The sequence below is a fragment of the Mizuhopecten yessoensis genome, unplaced genomic scaffold, assembly GCF_002113885.1.
Source record: "Mizuhopecten yessoensis strain PY_sf001 unplaced genomic scaffold, ASM211388v2 scaffold2599, whole genome shotgun sequence".
NCBI classification, from domain to species: Eukaryota; Metazoa; Mollusca; class Bivalvia; order Pectinida; family Pectinidae; genus Mizuhopecten; species Mizuhopecten yessoensis.
This window is the reverse complement of record NW_018404626.1, coordinates 91910-111691: the sequence shown is the minus strand read 5'-3', so window position 1 is coordinate 111691 and position 19782 is coordinate 91910. Positions and strand designations below refer to the sequence as shown.

Sequence of the window (19782 nt, the reverse complement as noted above, 5' to 3'; positions counted from 1 at the left end):
AAGTATCTAAAGAGAGATCCCCAGTGTTTTATTGTTAGGAAATATCTAGAGAGATCCCTTGTGCTTCAATGTCAGGAAGTATCTTGAAAGATTCCTAGTGATTCAATGTTAGGAAGTATCTAAATAATTACCTAGTGTTTCATTGTTAGGAAGTATCTTGAGAGATCTCTTGTGCTTCAATGTTACGAAGTATCCTGAGAGATCCCTAGTGATTCAAGGTTAGGAATTATCCTGAGAGATCCCTTGTGCTTCAATGTTAGGAAGTATTTAGAGAGAACCCTTGTGCTTCAATGTTAGGAAGTATCTTGAGAGATGCCTAGTGATGCAATGTTAGGAAGTATCTAGAGAGATCTCTAGTGTTTCAATGTTAGAAAATATCTAGAGAGATCCCTAGTGCTTCAATGTTAGGAAGAATCTAGAGAGATCCCTAGTGCTTCAATGTTAGGAAGAATCTAGAGAGATCCCTAGTGCTTCAATGTTAGGAAGCATCTAGAGAGATCACTAGTGCTTCAATGTTAGGAAGTCTTTAGAGAGAACCCTTGTGCTTCAATGTTATGAAGTATCTTGAAAGATTCCTAGTGATTCAATGTTAGGCTAGTGTTTCAATGTTAGGAAGTATCCTGAGAGATCCCTATTGATTCAATGTTAGGAAGTATCTCAAGAGAGATCCCTAGTGTTTCATCGTTAGGAAGTATCTAGAGAGATCCCAAGTGATTCAATGTTAGGAAGTATCCTGAGAGATCCCTATTGATTCAATGTTAGGAAGTATCTCAAGAGAGATCCCTAGTGTTTCATTGTTAGGAAGTATCTAGAGAGATCCCTAGTGTTTCAATGTTAGGAAGTATCTAAAGAGATCCCTTGTGCTTCAATGTTAGGAAGTATCTAGAGAGATCCCTAGTGATTCAATGTTAGGAAGTATCTAAATAATTCCCTAGTGTTTCATTGTTAGGAAGTATCTAGGGAGATCCCTAGTGATTCAATGTTAGGAAGTATCTAGAGAGATCCCAAGTGATTCAATGTTAGGAAGTATCTAGAGAGATCCCTAGGGCTTCAATGTTAGGAAGTATCTAGAAAGATCCCTAGTGTTTCAATGTTAGAAAGTATCTTGGGAGATCCCTAGTGATTCAATGTTAGGAAGTATCTAAATAATTCCCTACTGTTTCATTGTTAGGAAGTATCTAGAGACATCCCTAGTGATTCAAGGTTAGGAATTATCTAGAGAGATCCCTTGTGCTTCAATGTTAGGAAGTATTTAGAGAGATCCCTTGTGCTTCAATGTTAGTAAGTATCTTGAGAGATCCCTAGTGATTCAATGTTAGGAAGCATCTAGAGAGATCCCAAGTGATTCAATGCTAGGAAGTATCTAGAGACATCCCTAGTGATTCAAGGTTAGGAACTATCTAGAGAGATTAGTGTTTCAATGTTAGGACGTATTTAGAGAGATACCTTGTGATACAATGTTAGGAAGTATCTTGAGAGATTCCTAGGGATTCAATGTTAGGAAGTTTCTAAATAATTCCCTAGTGTTTCATTGTTAGGAAGTATCTTGCGAGATCTCTTGTGCTTCAATGTTACGAAGTATCCTGAGAGATCCCTAGTGATTCAATGTTAGGAGGATCCTAAATAATCCCTAGTGTTTCATTGTTAGGAAGTATCTTGAGAGATCTCTTGTGCTTCAATGTTACGAAGTATCTTGAGAGATCCCTAATGATTCAAGGTTAGGAACTATCTAGAGAGATCCCTTGTGCTTCAATGTTAGGAAGTATTTAGAGAGATACCTTGTGCTTCAATGTTAGGAAGTATCTTGAGAGATTCCTAGTGATTCAATGTTAGGAAGTATCTTGAGAGATCCCTAGTGATTCAATGTTAGGAATTATCTAAAAGGATCCCTTGTGCTTCAATGTTAGGAAGTATCCTGAGAGATCCCTAGTGACTCAAGGTTAGGAATTATCTTGAGAGATCCCTAGTGTGTCATTGTTAGGAAGTATCTAGAATCCCTAGTGTTTCATTGTTAGGAAGTATCTAGAGAGATCTTTTGTGCTTCAATGTTAGGAAGTATCTTGAGAGATTCCTAGGGATTCAATGTTAGGAAGTATCTTGAGAGATCCCTAGTGATTCAATGTTAGGAATTATCTAAAAGGATCCCTTGTGCTTCAATGTTAGGAAGTATCCTGAGAGATCCCTAGTGACTCAAGGTTAGGAATTATCTTGAGAGATCCCTAGTGTGTCATTGTTAGGAAGTATCTAGAGAGATCTCTTGTGCTTCAATGTTACGAAGTATCCTGAGAGATCCCTAGTGTTTCAATGTTAGGAAGTATCCTGAGAGATCCCTAGTGATTCAAGGTTAGGAATTATCTTGAGAGATCCCTAGTGTGTCATTGTTAGGAAGTATCTAGAGAGATCTCTTGTGCTTCAATGTTACGAAGTATCCTGAGAGATCCCTAGTGTTTCAATGTTAGGAAATATCTAGAGAGTTCCCTAGTGTTTCAATGTTAGGAAGTATCTAAAGAGAGATCCCTAGTGTTTCATTGTTAGGAAGTATCTAGAGAGATCTCTTGTGCTTCAATGTTACGAAGTATCTTGAGAGATCCCTAATGATTCGAGGTTAGGAACTATCTAGAGAGATCCCTTGTGCTTCAATGTTAGGAAGTATCTTGAAAGATTCCTAGTGATTCAATGTTAGGAAGCATCTAGAGAGATCCCAAGTGATTCAATGCTAGGAAGTATCTAGAGAGATCCCTAGTGTTTCATTGTTAGGAAGTATCTAAAGAGAGATCCCTAGTGTTTCATTGTTAGGAAGTATCTAAAGAGAGATCCCTAGTGTTTCATTGTTAGGAAGGATCTAGAGAGATCTTTTGTGCTTCAATGTTAGGAAGGATCTTGAGAGATCCCTAGTGATTCAATGTTAGGAATTATCTAAAAGGATCCCTTGTGCTTCAATGTTAGGAAGTATCCTGAGAGATCCCTAGTGTTTCAATGTTAGGAAGTATCCTGAGAGATCCCTAGTGATTCAAGGTTAGGAATTATCCTGAGAGATCCCTTGTGCTTCAATGTTAGGAAGTATCTTGAATGATTCCTAGTGATTCAATGTTAGGAAGCATCTAGAGAGATCCCTAGTGCTTCAATGTTAGGAAGTATCTAGAGAGATCCCTAGTGATTCAATGTTAGGAAGTATCTAAATAATTCCCTAGTGTTTTAATGTTAGGAAGTATCTAGAGAGATCCCTAGTGTTTCAATGTTAGGAAGTATCCTGAGAGATCCCTAGTGATTCAAGGTTAGGAATTATCTTGAGAGATCCCTAGTGTGTCATTGTTAGGAAGTATCTAGAATCCCTAGTGTTTCATTGTTAGGAAGTATCTAGAGAGATCCCTTGTGCTTCAATGTTATGAAGTATCTTGAAAGATTCCTAGTGATTCAATGTTAGGAAGCATCTAGAGAGATCCCTAGTGCTTTAATGTTAGGAAGTATCTAGAGAGATCCCTAGTGTTTCAATGTTAGGAATTATCCTGAGAGATCCCTAGTGTTTCAATGTTAGGAAGTATCCTGAGAGATCCCTAGTGATTCAAGGTTAGGAATTATCCTGAGAGATCCCTTGTGCTTCAATGTTAGGAAGTATTTAGAGAGATCCCTTGTGCTTCAATGTTAGGAAGTATCTTGAATGATTCCTAGTGATTCAATGTTAGGAAGCATCTAGAGAGATCCCTAGTGCTTTAATGTTAGGAAGTATCTAGAGAGATCCCTAGTGTTTCAATGTTAGGAAATATCTAGAGAGTTCCCTAGTGTTTCAATGTTAGGAAGTATCTAAAGAGAGATCCCTAGTGTTTCATTGTTAGGAAGTATCTAGAGAGATCTTTTGTGCTTCAATGTTAGGAAGTATCTTGAGAGATGCCTAGTGATGCAATGTTAGGAAGTATCTAGAGAGATCCCTTGTGCTTCAATGTTATGAAGTATCTTGAAAGATTCCTAGTGATTCAATGTTAGGAAGTATCTTGAGAGATCCCTAGTGATTCAATGTTAGGAATTATCTAAAAGGATCCCTTGTGCTTCAATGTTAGGAAGTATCCTGAGAGATCCCTTGTGCTTCAATGTGAGGAAGTATCCGGGGGGATCCCTAGTGATTCCTAACATTGAAGCAAAAGGGATCCCTTTAGATAATTCCTAACAGGGAAGCACGAGGGATCTCTCAAGATAATTCCTAACCTTGAATCCCTAGGGATCTCTCAGGATACTGCCTAACATTGAAGCAAAAGGGATCCCTTTAGATAATTCCTAACCTTGAATCACAAGGGATCTCTCAGGATCCTTCCTAACATTGAATCACTAGTGTGTCATTGTTAGGAAGTATCTTGAGAGATCCCTAGTGCTTCAATGTTAGGAATTATCTAAAGGGATCCCTTGTGCTTCAATGTTAGGAAGTATCCTGAGAGATCCCTTGTGATTCAAGGTTAGGAATTATCTTGAGAGATCCCTAGTGCTTCAATGTTAGGAATTATCTAAAGGGATCCCTTGTGCTTCAATGTTAGGAAGTATCTTGAGAGATCCCTAGTTATTCAATGTTAGGAAGTATCTAGAGAGATCCCTAGTAATGCAATGTTAGGAAGTATTTAGAGAGATCTCTAGTGATTCAAAATCCCTAATTCAGCAGAAGGTTCCCACAAGTGAAAGCAGGTACGGAGTGTATGCTCTTTTCAAACCCCGACCTACTGGGGTTCTCCATCAAAAAAGAACGGGTAGTAAAGTGTGGAATGAAGTGTTTCAATACAAGGGGAAAACCCGTTGAATGGCCGTTTTATGCATATGATCCAGAAAAAAAACAGATTCTGCAAGTGTTATGCATAGGGTGCAGAAGGGAAGAAAAAAACCAAATCTGCAAGTGGGCTTCTTAGTCGGCCCTTACAATACCTGTAATGGAATGTGATATTACAAATAAACACCCTTATTGCATTAATAGCTTATTAGTTACTTAAGTAGTATATGATGTAGGCACGAAATAGTTTACAAAAAAATATGTACACATATTCAATTATAAATTCGATGATGATGATAAAGAAATCCCAACTTTACGAAAAATACACATATGTTGCATAAAGGTAGCATGACAGAGCGGTCTAAGGAGCTGGTTTTAGGCACCAGTATCATTGAGGCGTGGGTTCGAATCCCACCTCTGCCATGCTATATGTTTCGTTAAAAATACAATTTGAAACTATTTCTCATTAGTGGAATGTTTGATGACAAATTAACATAAAGCTGACAGTGCAAGTTTAAAAGCTTTTAATTGAGATTAAACAAAGACAAACTAAAAAGTCGGCACTTCCCTAGAAAGGAAAGTCGAAAGGGAACGGGAAGATCTCAATTTTTTTTTTTTTAAACTTTGTTTTTAATCTCATTTGAAAGCTTTTTAACTTGCACTGTCAACTTTAACCATACCTATTATGTGATTTTACAATGAAACTAATTTTGTATAAAGATGAACGTACGGTACACACACAGGTGATCGCACCTTTAGCATTGTAATAGATACAGTATAGCAAAAATGAATATCATTGCACCATACTTCGACGCACCAGTTTGGTAGGAATACTAAATGCTAAGTTTCTGTTGAACACAAACAGTAATTGACAACTTATTTTGCTAGCTTTCGAAAACGTCTGTTTCCTTTGCAAGCAAAGAGTACAACTGACCGGTGGCTCGACTCTAAACCGCTGAAAACGAACTCGCTAAGCCACTATGTGCCGAGTCAGTTAATTCATCTGTCGGAATATACTGAGACATTTCGCAAAATAGCAATCTTAGAGTGCAGAAAATATATAGACTTTTTGCGAAATAGCACTCTAATCACTTGCATTCTTTGCTTGACAAAGGAAAAGAGGCGTTTTCGAAAGCTCAGAAAACAAGTCTTTAATTATGTATGTGTTTAAAACGAACTTAGCATTTATTGCACCACACTGGCGTGTCTAGGATTGTTAATGATGGTAATACAATGTCGACACTGCTGTTGAATCATATTGGGTGGTAGTTAACCCCTTAATCCAGTAAATTTAAAATATAACAGGAGTACTGGTTAATTTCAAATTAATGATATGTATAGTATGTATACATTATTATGACTTCTGTCACTACTCAAAACAGATAACTGGGGCTATCAAGGAAATCTAGCATAGGCTGGTCAGACACACACGTGATTGTACCAATACAAATATAAATGGACGGACTTCTGAAAGGAGGGGTGCCAATTTGGGCCTTTTGGTGTCTATCACCGATAAGTTTCATTTTTTGTACATACATACCTAGGGGTTATGCCATCATGATATGACATGAAATTAAGGTCAGCTTGGAGACCATTTCGAAATATAAGGGGGTTAAATGAGCGACCAAAAATCACAAATGGTCTCTTTTTGACAAAACTACATATTATCTATTGAAAGTTTCTTCATAATTTTGATGTATTGTGTAACACAAAAGCTGCAAATAAATAATGGCCGAAAAAAAGTAGCACATAGTTGATAAGTAGGTCACTGTGACATTACTGCGATATTATTAGTACAAGGTGGTCCCGTATGATGTTTACAACATATTTTAAGTAACAAACTAGGTAATCACAGATAATTTTATCTTTGATTCTACGGCTTGTCAATATTTAAACTGGTTTTGTTCTCTGATTGTTCCAAATTTAATATTCTCTTCCTAAGCACCTCTGTATCCGGTGTACTAAATCTAATACAATAATGTAGTTATTAGATTTTACACATATATTTTTGATAAACGACTGTATGCGAATAAAACGTCATGTCTGATGCTCTAGACCTTATAAATAGATTCGCAAAGTACAGGAGAAAAACACTCTCTCTGAATAGCACATTTCTAATCGTTGCATTGGTGAACGACAGGTAGTGACTATTTCAGATTTACCTACTTTATGTTAATGTAGAAAGAAGGTATAATGATAAAATAATGTATATTTATAACAGGTCGCTTCTTTATGTATTAACAAGCCTTAACATATAACGGCTGTAGGAGGGTTGGCAACTCGGAAGAAATGTCAACTCAAACATTCGAATATGTCCACTGGAAACTCGAAAATGTTAACTTGAAAGTCGAAAACGTTCATTTGAAACTCTATACTCGACGAAAATGAATCCTCAAAGAAATGTCGTAATGTCAGATTGATTGTATTAATGGTATTGGTGGAACGAATATTTTAATGCTGTGTATATTTACTTCTTCCGTTGAAATCAAAACGTTGGCGCCAACTCTTCTTAAATCAATTTTCTAATGGAACCGGACTATATTGAAATCTATTGAATACATCTGAAAAAACGAACGAAAACAAAAATAAAAGTCGTTTGAAATATGCTATAACTAGACTAACAAGTTAATCTCATACATTACGGTCTGAAGCAGTTGCTGTTAATAACCATTCTATAATAAGATAAATTAACAATGAAATCTCAGCCGATCAACAAAGACATAGTTATAACACCTGAGTGTACGCGACACAGATTATTACCTTCAGTATCATGAGTTACATGAGTGCTATTGCAATCTTCCAAATTTTGTTCGCAGATAGGGTTCATGAGAACAGCAAGTTGAACTATTAACTTTTCTCTCATTACTTTGTCATGGTTACTTGATTTCTGATGAAGAGCATACTTACCAAGGATTTTTTGCCGATAGTGATATATTACAAAGACCAATACCAATACCACTACTAATCCAATTAGGCAGAGTATACCTATTGTTGTTCCCACGGTTTTCCTGTGTGTGTAGAAGTTATCATATATAATTATATACAGTAACAAACAGATCAATTTGAAAAAATACACACAAACTTATCCATCTCGCTCTGTAACGTTTATTCTGTAATTTTATCTTTATGCATTGTTACGCTGATTTTATCAAAGTGTGGTCGCTTGGGAACTATGTGAAAGCGTTTGATTACACTTCACTGCTTGTAAATAATTTAATTCTAAAACAGCTTGGCTATCCTCCAAATCAATATCTCTACAGGATGTGTTGAAACGTTACATGCTAATGTTATCAATAATACGTCTAATATTTAGAGGTATCTGTTTATCCTTTAATTAATAAATAGTGGCAATAATAAATCAAAAACACATATTTTGACATAGGTTTTGTTTTGTTTGATTTTATATTGTTAAACGTCCTATTAACATCCGAGGTCATTTAAAGACGTGCCTCCAAGTGTGTTTGGTAAGCCTAAATGTATGTATGTGTGCTGGAGACAGAGTATGTTGGTGTACTGGCCTCCTTGTGATAGCGTGGATCTCATACCGACTTTATAGTGCTATATCACTGAAACACTATGCCGAAGGCACCCAGCACAGCATTCCGCCCGGTCACATTATACAGACAACGGGTGAACCAGTTTTTGCCATTTCCCTTAATACCGAACGTTATGCAGGCAATAACAACTACCAAGGACGTTTGTATGTCCCGGCCTGGGGACAGAACCCAATGTATTCCTCACCTGGGCGCACGTTCAACATTAAAGCCAAATGTGAGTTGTTGCCAAGCAAGGCGTTAGGGGAAAAAGGTAGTTAGGACCAGAGAGAAATGTATTGCAAAGGGTGCAGCGGAATTATTTTGGTCGCTTTTGTGTCCCCAAGTAGAGGGCACAAAAACAAATCCCCAATTCTGCTGGGGGTTTCCACACATAAGTCGCCTCTTACGATACAAGCAGGAGTGTTCTCTATCTCCGACCTGCAGGAGTGTTGATGTAGTTACGTACCAGCTCACTTTGTCGCCGCTGTTACCATTCACGGTAGCTGTAGCGGTCGTCGATTTTACCCGGGCAGCTGTAGAAGTCGTTGATTCAGCCGTTGATTCTGTCGTCACTTGAGGAGGAGATTCAGTAGTGTTAATAGGCTGCAGTGACGGGACAGGCGTACTGTCTGGCACTTCAGTTTTAGTAACTTGCACTTTAACTGTCGCAATTCTGTTAAACCAGGCATAAAGATAAAGCATTTTAGGTACATGAAAAAACAAGATAGATTTTCCTAAACCGACATTAAACAAAAGTATAATGTTTTATATAGTCACAGAGATAATCTGTGTGTGGTAGTTTGGTGTGTAGCTTATACATATAGAAAATATAGATCAATGAAAAATGGTAAAGAAACATAGATCTGTCACAAAAGAAAAATAGAATCAGTATTAACACTATCTGTTAAGGAAACTGATATTACCTCTAGCATCCAACTCCGACAGTCATTCACCTTATTATAAGAATATACAAGAACAGTTAAAAGTCTGTAAATGAACCATTTTGGATTTTTAAGACAAGTTTCAATTATCTAAAAGTTAAAATATCACAGCATCAACAATGGCAATATTGGAACTCGAAATTGACACGAAAATGTATAAACAATGGTTAAACATATATGAAATACATCAATATTACCGCGCAAATATTTGACATCATCCACCTTCTCTGATTAATATAAGTATATTGAAATAACATTTAATCTAGTGGTGAATTGGTTGTCGTTACTCACGTTTGCTGACAGGTGCAGTTTTGAAGGAGAATTTCATCATGTCGACATTTCCGCTTCTGGCAGTTACAGGGATCTAATCCACAAATACCTGATTCCGTGTCACACCTACACTGCATTCGATAGTCCCCAGCACAGGCATGCATCTCGCTTGTGGGAACTGTACCTAATAGCGACAAATGTTGGATTAGAAAATGTATATTTGATTGATACGAATTTGTAAACATAACCTGAACAAGATGACATTTAAGCTCGGTTTCCAGAAGAAAAATGAATGTAAGACGCACACATTATTGCGCATATTCAATTTAGTTTTTGATACAATATGCCAAACATGCATAACCCTCATCATAAAGCTGTTTCGTTCTATTCTAAATGGTCGTATTTGCTGTTTTACTATAGTAACAGAATGGGAAGTGCGTAAGACCCCTTACTCATCCGAATTTGAAAAACTGGAGGAGTACAGGTAAATTTTAAATGATTGATATGTAAAGCGTATGTAAAGGACTCTGGCCCTACTCAAAGGAGATAAGTGTGGCTGTCAGGGTTACAATCGGCTACTTTAAAAAAAACTATTAATCTTCTGTATGCTAAATAACATCATATATCAATTTATTATGTACCCATACATATAAGTGACCTATCTTGTAATACCGGGTCCCTAGGTAAGTGTAACATATTTATCTGAGGGACGTACCGGGTCCCTAGGTAAGTTTAACATATTTATCTGAGGGACGTACCGGGTCCCTAGGTTAGTGTTACATATTTATCTGAGTGACGTACCGGGTCCCTAGGTTAGTGTAACATATTTATCTGAGGGACGTACCGGGTCCTAGGTAAGTGTAACATATTATCTGAAGGACGTACCGGGTCCCTAAGTAAGTGTAACATATTTATCTGAGGGACGTACCGGGTCCCTAGGTAAGTGTAACATATTATCGGAGGGACATACCGGGTCCCTAGGTAAGTGTAACATTTATCTAAGGGACGTAACGGGTCCCTAGGTAAGTGTAACATATTTATCTGAGGGACGTACCGGGTCCCTATGTAAGTGTTACGTATTTATCTGAGGAACGTACCTGGTCCCTAGGTAAGTGTAACATATTTATCTGAGGGACGTACCGGTTCCCTAGGAAAGTGTTACATATTATCTGAGGGACGGACCGGGGCCCTAGGTTAGTGTAACATATTTATCTGAGGGACGTAACGGGTCCCTAGGGAAGTGTAACATATTTATCTGAGGGACGTACCTGGTCCCTTGGGTAGTGTAACATATTTATCTGAGGGACGTACCGGGCCCCTAAGTTAGTGTAACATATTTATCTGAGGGACGTAACGGGGCCCTAGGTAAGTGTAACATATTTATCTGAGGGACTTACCGGGTCCCTAGGTAAGTGTAACATATTTACCTGAGGGCCGAAACGGGTCCCTAGGTAAGTGTAACATATTTATCTGAGGGACTTACCGGGTCCCTAGGTAAGTGTAACATATTATCGGAGGGACATACCGGGTCCCTAGGTAAGTGTAACATTTATCTAAGGGCCGTAACGGGTCCCTAGGTAAGTGTAACATATTTATCTGAGGCACGTACCGGGTCCCTAGGTTAGTGTAACATATTTATCTGAGGGACGTACCCGGTCCCTAGGTAAGTGTTACGTATTTATCTGAGGGACGTACCGGGTCCTTAGGTAAGTGTCACATATTTATCTGAGGGACGTACCGGGTCCCTAGGTTAGTGTAACATATTTATCTGAGGGACGTACCGGTTCCCTAGGTAAGTGTTACATATTATCTGAGGGACGGACCGGGTCCCTAGGTTAGTGTAACATATTTATCTGAGGGACGTAACGGGTCCCAAGGTAAGTGTAACATATTTATCTGAGGGACGTACCGGGTCCCTAGGTAAGTGTTACGTATTTATCTGAGGGACGTACCTGGCCAGTGGTGACAGTGGTGTATCGGTTGACACTCCAGCTCGCTCTGCTCCGACTTCGTGACATCAAACATGTTAGTACCGGGTGGACAGGGGGTGCATACATCCGCTGTGAAGTTCTTTACACAATGCTTTGCATAGGTACCTAAACAGAAATGAATCATTTTACTAAACACAAACCGTATGCTTTTTATGTTTATTTATCACATAATTGACCTTTTTTACTGTCATACGGCCATGTCATCAATATGGTTTTACACATGTGTAATAAAACCTTAGATCGGTCAAAACCGTGGGAACATATTCCTACGCCACTGCAAATTTTGAATGATTTTGAAATGTTTATTTTATCATTATTATTTTCGTTGCATTTAAAACTGTTCATTATTAAAAAACATATAATCTGGAATAATTTTGCACTGCGCGGAACGACAATACAATGATCGGAGTGTTTCGTTTTATTTTACCTTTAACAAGTCAGCTGTCAACACATAATTGTGTTTGAAGTTACTTTTCAAAATATGAATGTTAAGTGATAAATATAATCTTACATTCGTGTCTATGTCATATTGAATTTACTAAACTTGTTCAATAATTATATATGACACTCGCCTAAAGGCTCGTGCCATATGAAATTATTGATCTCATATGATTCAATATGAAATGAACACGAATGTAAGATCTTTTATTTATTACAAGACCACAGTTTTATTTAGTAACTATAACAACGTCAAACGTTTACTTATGTTCTTCTCGTAACCCTATATAATGTCATACATTATGACATAAAAATGACAATTCATATTATTATTTTGTTTGTTTGTTTTTCTTGGGGTTTAACCTTCGCGCAACAACCAGTGTCATAGAAGGACAGGTGCTTAGTACCACAACAACGGAAAAATATTCCAAGGGTTGCAAATCCATATTTTTGTGAATTAAAACCTAGTGTTTACAACTTCCTTAAATCAATGGTTCACTAAAATGATATTTGAGGTAAGCATTTAAAGTTTAACGTTGTGTGACTAGTATATATTCAAGAAAATACTTCTCCAAATCTTAAAGCTTGTAACTCAATTATTTTTCATGAGTAACACACAGGGTCTCGTTACAAATGTCTGAAATACACATGTTTATGTATGTTGTGACCCAGATCAGTATAGCATATGTGTATTTCAGACATTTGTAACGAGACCCTGTGCACAAAGATGAACACAACATTTTTGTTGCATGATTATATTTTATTTTGATGGAAATCGATAAACCCGGATTGAATTAATTATGCCACACTAAAGATGAGAGTTGTTAAGAATTGATAGTTGAGCTCAGGTTGACATATTATGTTTCTCAAACACCTAGCATTATATACTTACCAATATGACAAATAACCCGCTCACAGATTGTACGGTTATCTCCCCGTTGCCTCTTTATGTGTTTGTTAGCATCGAACACCGGCTGATGACGACTTTGTTCTGTCGTAGGTCGTGATGCCCTCCTTCCCCTTATGCGCAGGTGATTGATATCCTCAAGCTCTGACGTACCCCGAACTCCCCGACGTATATTGTCATTAATTCGACGTTTCCTGATCAACTTAAGGAGCCGATTGTTCCTTTCTAAGTGTTGAGTAATATTAACTATTTGGAATGGTTCGGAAACACGTCTTTGGTGCACATACCTGAGTAACCTTCTACTATCGTTCCCTGTTAAAGCATCACAGACAACAAAACATGTCATTCCTATCATAATCATCCAAAGGATGGTTTGTTGTTCCATATCGATATCTGAAATCAACAAAAAATGTCCTTACTACTCACACAGCCATTGGGTAAATTTAAAGAAGAAAAGTAAATTGGTTCAGTAACTCCGTACGCGTATGCAAAAACATAGATATTGTCAAATTTCACTTGATAATCTTATACTGAACCTGACATTTTATCAATTACACTGATTGTTTTCTTCTAAACTTTAGATACAATGTCAGGAATATTCAACATCAAGGAAGTTACAAACGCGCACTCTTTTAACCCACTAGTCTTATCTCCATACTTACAAAATAAACAGGATGCAATGTATGAAATACACTTACAGAACAGGGTATTTTGAGACTGAAATTGGAACAAAACTGTAAAAAATCGAACTCAAGTCTGAATAGAATGCCGGATCGAGACTCATTTAGAAAAAAACCTGAATTGAAGATTATATCTTCACTAGATCAACCCCTATACAGTGTACTTACATAATGACATGGTTAAGGCTGCATTGTGTGATACTTAACATTGATAAACAAAACGGTAATTCGAACCAAACATTAATGAACAGATGTGTAACAGGATTTTAATTTAAAATATATATATATATACTATCTAGGACTTGATTGCTTATCTGATATTATGTTTGTATTATTTGTTTAAAATGGTTATTTTTTCGATTGAATCAAACAATTTGAGAGTCTCTTCAAAACATATGAGATTTATCATATACACCGCTATTGAGGTGAAATCCTTGATTAAGATAGTATGCGGCACTTCCTTAAATTTCTCTGTGATCTACCGACTGCTAACTGAAGATGAACTGTAGCTCGAAAATAAACATTTCAATTTGTCGAACTATATAACAAAGTGTATAGATTGAAACTAACTGTATGCTATGTGCTACCTCTTATTTCTTTATTTCTTTATTTCTGTTAAACTAGAGCAAATATCAAAATCAAATACTACGTGTTTTAGTGTTACGTTATATCAAACCCCGATTTTAGCGGTCAAAGATCAGATCTAACTAGTGTTTTAAATACAGATTGGACACAGTGTGCATTTTCATAAGGTATATTTCATTTCAGAAATAAAAATCCTATTCGCAAAACTTTTTGTTTGAATGTAAAGTTACCTTACGACAAGGAAGTTGATACTTGCATCATACATATATTTACTATATAGTCTATATTTAGCATCTGCATGCTAAATATTGACATGGGGAATTCCAAAGGTGAATAGTTAGGTCTGTCTCGTGTAAATTGTAAATCACTTCAAAGACAGAACCTATATGAAGAATAAATTTGAATAAATGTTTTAAAAATGCTTCCATTCATGGTCACGCTTACATTCATCTTTGATAGACATATTGATATGAATATAAGGAGGTAAATGTGTTAAGTAGTGTGTAATTGTTTTCATTTTTTTAATGTTATGTGTAAATGTATCTACTACAAAGCAGTAAGAAACTCTTTATAGATATATTAATGTATGAACGAATTTTGAGCATTTCGATAATTCAATCACAATGTTGTTTCTCATTTCTCAAACAAATAATTCAAAACGTTTTGTACATAAATTAGACATGCAATATTTATAGGTCAGATGGCGTTTTATAGGTAAGCATATAAGTATGGTAATCATCAGTATAAATAGTCTTACCTCTGGTGCCTCGACCGTACGTTGTTGTACAGACTGTAAAAATGTCTAGGGGAATTACGATTTTGGGAAGGCCTATGTAGACTAATATATTATGACATAACGCGCTATATTTAAATCCTCTTGCTTACAGATCCATAGTGATATATCCATGTATACAATATATCTGTGTAGGTATTGTAGAATCTTTAGATCAATTACAGGTTGTTTCTTCTACTAATACTAAAGACAAATTCCCGCTCATTGTCGCCCGTAACGCAGAGTTGACAGATATGAAATTAACCTTGATATCAATTATAGTTAGTGCTACCGACAAAGGAAATATGATAATTAGTGCTTACACTATAATAATAATAAAAAAAATGTTGGAAATAATTCGCCTATGACAGTAACATATAAGTAGGTGTCGTAAAGTTTAAATCTATTCCAATATAAAATTCTGCTATTTATGTCAACGGTCATTTTAGCAACTGAAATATGATTTATTGTTTTGTTTGTGTGTTTGAACGGTAAGTTTAAACCTGCAACTGAAGATTTGTAGTGGACCAGAATACAAAAAAAAAAACCACGTTTAACCTAATAAAGTACATCAAAATATAAAATGATGCTTAATAAAGTGCACGGTAAAATCAAATACACTTTCTGTGTCTTTCTTATATGAATATACAATTGAGCGCTTGTACGCTCTTGCTGAGATATAAAGCTAATTAATATAGGCGATAGTACTGTTACGTAATCTCTACAACTAGCTGAATTTGTGTAATAATGTAACGCTTTTATATCACTACAATCTATCTATTAGATGATTTGCATGAATACTACCTAGCCCGAGTTTCCACTGGCCCTGACACCAGACTTTAGAGATTTTGACAGATAGGGCTAGAGGAAACTCGGGCTACGCACCTGTGCTGTGACCCATACCAGTATAGCATATGTGTATTAGGCATTTGTAACAAACTCCTGTGGGCTGAGTTCATTTTTAAGTATTACTAGTTGCACAAAAAGTTCAAAAGTTGTGGCATAATGTTAGCATTTCATACTATCAGTTTCTAGGATGTACACCTGGATGCACAGATGGACGTTTTAAAACCACTGCATAGGAAATGACATTCCCTAGTGCAGTTTGTCCCATATACCCACAAGGAGTGGCCAATATGGAAATTCAATCACCGTTTTATCTGCGTATCAGTTATTTTTGGAGCTATATAACATTACGTTGAACTATTTATAGACTCTTTCTATATTTTGACAAGGGTATTTCCTCCTAGCTATTATCATCTTGCGGCATGTTTTTTTCTGTAAATCACGTTCATTTGAGGACAGTGTTAGACAGGACTTATATATAATAAATTTCAAACAATATATAATTAGGACAAGTGCTGATTCTATTTAAGGATCATGTGTATCATCGACGAGAGAGCCATACCCATAGGTCAAATGTCACGTACGTAGTACGGTGTGTTGTGCGTTTACAATGAAATGTTTTATAAAAATACGTATAATAATAAGTTTGTAGACATATATATTCATTTATTAACGTAGTAAACCTGACGTCTAGAACGATCTCGAAACACAGCGAAGACGCAATCATATACAGCCGTTCTCATTTCTGATATATTTATGTTTATAACGTTAGTTATGCACATAAATAAACATGTTAAACACGAAAACACAATCATGGTAATGAATATTAATACTTACCTCTTAGGAAGAGCTGTGGTATTCGTTGTATCGTAGCTGTACAGGAATGAATTAGTTGTATTTAGGGGAATACCCATCTATGACGTGATATCTTCTTGCGCATCAGCTGATTATGACACTGGTACTAGCCTCGTCTGTCAATACACCTACAATATGATCGTGTATTGACAGACTAGGCTAGTACCTGTGATTATAACAAATGACATATATGTGCAGAAATTATAGAAAATCTATCTTGGAAATTCTTGATAGAAGCATTTAAGCGTATATTAACTAACAACATGTAATTAATGATTTATATTAATTCGTGCACAAGTGCGATTTCCAAACCAGGACTAAATTTTTTTTGATAGGGAATTCAATATTTGTGATGGACATTTAAAAAGAATATTTAGAAGGATATTTACAGATTTTTAAGACAAATGATGGGTACTTTAAGTTTTCTTGTTGCATGTGTTCGGCTATTTATAGCTTATACATTATATATATACATACGGGTATAGTAACATTAACGTTCCAAATGATGTCATAGTGGACTCTCATATGTTAATATCATGTTTGTCTCCCGACCACATCCATTAGGCTCTAGAAGTAAGGACAGTGTGCATGCTGACAGTATAAGCCAATTAATAGCTATACAATAACTACATGCTAAGAATGAGGAATAAGGTAAAATATCGTATATAATTCAGTAGGTGAATTTGCCTTAAAATTACGCTGTAGTTATACACATGACATATGTAATAAATATATCAAGATTTGCAATTGAATTTGAGTTTGATATATTAACCAATCTGGGCCTTTTTTCTCTTTTTATTTGTTAACCATCTCAAGAATTTTCCATTTTTTTTTTCCTTAAATATATGGCTGAAATATGAAATTGGTTTTAAAATATACACAACATTCTATTCTTACGAACCTATCTTTGCCTGCATCCCAAATACCTAAAACAGGTCCACAGCCTGCTTGCAGTTTCACATCAGTGTATTAGACTCACAAAAACTTGCAGACTGGCAGGAGAAGAATAATCTGTCCTGATGTGTAGTTCACTTTCACATGTACATCACGTCTACTTTTTCATTTCCCATGGGTTCACATTAATAATATATCTTTTGCAAGCTAGCAAAGCATGTCGACGAATGTTCCTCAGACGCAGCTTTGTCCGGTGGAGTTACGCACCGGTGGAGTTACAGGCCCACTGATTAAGAGGAAGCTTAGTGTGAAGGTACGGAAGAAATGTATAAAATATACTGATACTGTTATAGACTTTTGATCATTGTCTTCCACGCAGCATTCAGTGATATTTATAAAAAATCGATATTGTTTCTGTGAACGTCCAATGGTTATTGCGGCTGCTAATGCATACACGGTTGTAAGCTTCGTTTGCATAAATTTGTTTAAAGGAAATGTTGAATTTTAACTTACTTCCTTAATGATGTTCGATGACTATTTAGTAAATGTCCATAGTAATGTTTTACTAGACAGGTCAATTCAACGATAGCAAACGTGTGGTTGTTACTAACGGGAACATTGTACAGAAAGACGTGTAAAATTATGAATTTGATATTACTTTCATATTTCAAATCAAAACAAAACACTTATGTGCTTTGGAATTGTTACTTTATTACTTAAACGGCTGAAGTTACAATTACACTGTAATATACCATGGAATATTCTTACACTCATCCGCGATCGGACAGGGAAAAACCGGCGAAATACATCCGTGGTCCTTAATTATTGGATAGCACGCTTGAATTATTTAATTATTTAATTTCATGCCTTTCAATTTCAAAAGTATTTTATTGACAATACATATGTCATACAAACAAATAAGTTAAAATTAAAGAAGATGTTAGAACAGTATTGACAAAAGAATCAGACAACACGAATGCCTATATCAGTCTTCTTCTATTTCTGGTAGCTATGTACAATGATTAAATAAAATGTTGTAGTTCGTTTTCCTCTCACACACATGCACACCCACACTAGCTTATGTGTAATATTCATTGTTTAAGGGACAAAACTTGCCTGAATAATAATAATAACAATACATGAATAATAATTTGGAATTTATCTAGCATGTATAAGTAACGAAACGTTTTGATGATTTAATATAAAAGTCAACATGTATAAGAATAGTATTATTTAATTGGTCAGATGCATTACTAATACCATATAATAAACAGTGCAGATTTAAATATCCTCATATATTATAAATAGTGGTACATATATGTAATATGATGTCTAATATTTGACTACAGAGGACATTGAAAGAAAAAATGAATTAGATCTTCCCTCTGTGCACCACATACACAGGAAGCATCATCAATCAGATGGTCTTGTAACTTATCAAAGTTAAGATCACTTTTAAAATTTCTTAGCTGACATAAAATGATGTTAAGTTAACACAGTGATAACAGTTTCTGAGACAGATGTATTAAAAGTATTTTAAAGTTTCTTTTTAAAAGATGAAATTGAGATAGAATCTCGTACGGTACTATGAAGTGCATTCCATTTTACCATTGTAGAAGGGAAGAAGCTATTCATATAAGTAGTAGTTCTTGTCTGTGGTATATTAAAGAATCTGTTATTTCTGAAGGTATAGTTGTTATTTACATTTAGAAATTGTTGAATGATATCATCGAGATAAGTTGGAGTGTTATTATTAAGAATCGTATACATTAATGTTAGTTTATGATTTTGTCTTTGTGAGTGTAATGTTTCAAGTTGTGTTTCAGTATACAGAATGTGATGAGATGTACCTCGTCTGAGGCCAGTAATTAAACGCATAGCTTCTAGTTGAACTGATTCTAAAAGATCTGATTCAGATTTGTACAATTATCCCATACTATATCAGAATATTCTAACACATGTCTTATATAAGAGACATATAATGATTTCAATGTATTCCTATCAACTGTAGTTTTTAAAATCCTAAGAATGCTTAGTCTAGAGTTAGATTTTATATAAATATTTGAAATGTGATCTGCCCATGTCCCTTTACTGTTAAATGTTAGTCCTTAGTTTCTTAAAGTAGTTTTCTTTGGATTGCCGAATAAGTTTTATAGTGGCATTGCGACACTTCTAAATTTTGCCCAATCATGTTCCCTATTTTTATTTTTAGCTATTCTAAATAATCTATTATTATATCTTAATTCATGCCGAATTTCACCAGTCATCCAAGGTTTGTCATCAGATGGACAGCAATTGTTATATGGGGTATACAGGAGTT

General features: G+C 35.7%; 1 protein-coding gene across 1 annotated transcript; it reads right to left on the bottom strand.

Annotated features, from left to right (window-relative positions):
* Positions 1-4348: 4348 nt before the first annotated feature.
* On the bottom strand, positions 4349-14890 carry LOC110446172. The gene is made up of 7 exons (XM_021491185.1): positions 14853-14890; positions 12816-13223; positions 11447-11590; positions 9516-9678; positions 8750-8956; positions 7655-7755; positions 4349-7308 (listed from the first exon to the last, which is right to left on the bottom strand). Exons 2-7 carry the CDS (start codon positions 13213-13215, stop codon positions 7262-7264), a joined length of 1062 nt encoding a protein of 353 aa, XP_021346860.1. The 5' UTR covers positions 13216-13223; positions 14853-14890; the 3' UTR covers positions 4349-7261.
* Between the last annotated feature and the right edge of the window lie 4892 nt (positions 14891-19782).